This window comes from Rhea americana, unplaced genomic scaffold (assembly GCF_003343005.1).
Source record: "Rhea americana isolate MKP2758 unplaced genomic scaffold, rheAme1 scaffold_294, whole genome shotgun sequence".
Classification (NCBI taxonomy): Eukaryota; Metazoa; Chordata; class Aves; order Rheiformes; family Rheidae; genus Rhea; species Rhea americana.
Window position 1 is genome coordinate 917,339 of NW_028186417.1, and position 1,317 is coordinate 918,655.

Sequence of the window (1,317 nt, forward strand, 5' to 3'; positions counted from 1 at the left end):
GCCTGGTGCATGGTGCCCGTCCCTGCCCACATGCTACAGCCTGCTGGGGACCCCTTGGCCAGCCCTGGCTGGGTTGGAGGGGGGCAGAGGAGGAAGCAGAGTGCCACTGAGGAGGGCTGGCCCTGGGCAGAGGTGGGCTCAACGCCCAGCGCAGCCCAGTTACCATCCCTTCCACCTGCCAGCCATGGTGCTCAGAGCCCAGCCGAGACCTGAGATTTTCACCAGGAGGAGAATGGATGTGATTTGATTGATGATTTTTGTTTCGTTGCAACCTTTTTATTTCTCTACCTGTGGAAGAGGCCGGGTGGAAGTAGGGAGAGGAACATCCCACCACCTTATCCCCTCCTGCCCTCGGGACGCAGTCGATGCCAGTGATTGAATTAGAAGAGCCAGCTCTCCCTCTGACTGTGTGTGTGTGTGCGTGCGCGTTTTCCTTTGGGTGGTGGTTTCCCCCTCGCTTTGCCTCTCGCCTGCAGCCGGAGCCGAACAAGAAGGCGGTGCGATTGGCTGCTGATTACACAGATCAGCCCCGAGAGCCGGGACTCAGACTCACACTCACGCACGCACACGCACTCCCCCCCCACACACGCACACAAAAACTCACCCGGGCTGCGCCTGCACCAGTCAAAGCAGGGGACGAGCATCCAGCCGCACTGGGAGCAGCACCTCCGCCTCTCGCCAAAAGACAACCTGCGCGGGAAGGGAAATAAACACCTTCGCTGCCAGCACCGGGAAGGACGGTCGGTTTACACCGTGGCGCTCTCCTCCCCACTTTTTTTCCTTTTTCTTTTTTCCAAAGAGGAAACCTCATCCGCGATCTTTCARCGCAGCCCCGTCTCCGCCCCGCCGCCCTCGGGGGCTGTATCTCGCCGAAGCGAACTTCGCCGGGGGTCTCGGTCCCGCCCGTTTGCCTGCGGGCCGGGCTCGAGGGGGGCTCCGGAGCCCGCCCGGCGGGGTCGGAAGGGGCAGGATGGTGGGGTCGGCCCGCTGGGTGCTGTGCCTGTGCCTGGGCTGGGGCTGCCTGTGCCTGGCGCTGGGGGACGTGCTGAAGGCTCGCCGGGTCGGGCTGAGGAGACGAGCGGCCCCGGGAGGAGTTCGCGGCGGCCGGGCGAGAGCCGCGGCAGGTGACTACGGCCTGGGGCAGCGGCAGCAGGAGGAGCGGCGGCGGCCGGAGCGGCTGCAGCCGGGGGACAAGGTGTCGGAGCACATGCTGCGGCTCTACGACCAGTACAGCGGCAGCCGCGGCGCGCAGGCGGCGGCCCCGCGAGCGCGGGACCCCGCAGCGCCGCCCGCGCTGCACCTCCGGCAGGGCAACAC

At 66.1% G+C, this 1,317-nt stretch overlaps 1 protein-coding gene across 1 annotated transcript in view; it reads left to right on the forward strand.

Annotated features, from left to right (window-relative positions):
* The first annotated feature begins 955 nt into the window (after positions 1-955).
* Positions 956-1,317, forward strand: part of BMP3 (bone morphogenetic protein 3) — a 19,830-nt gene continuing 19,468 nt past the window's right edge. The window contains exon 1 of the mRNA XM_085309239.1: positions 956-1,316. Coding sequence (XP_085165365.1) covers positions 971-1,316 — 346 coding nt within the window. The 5' untranslated portion in view covers positions 956-970. The remainder of the gene's footprint in view (position 1,317) is intronic.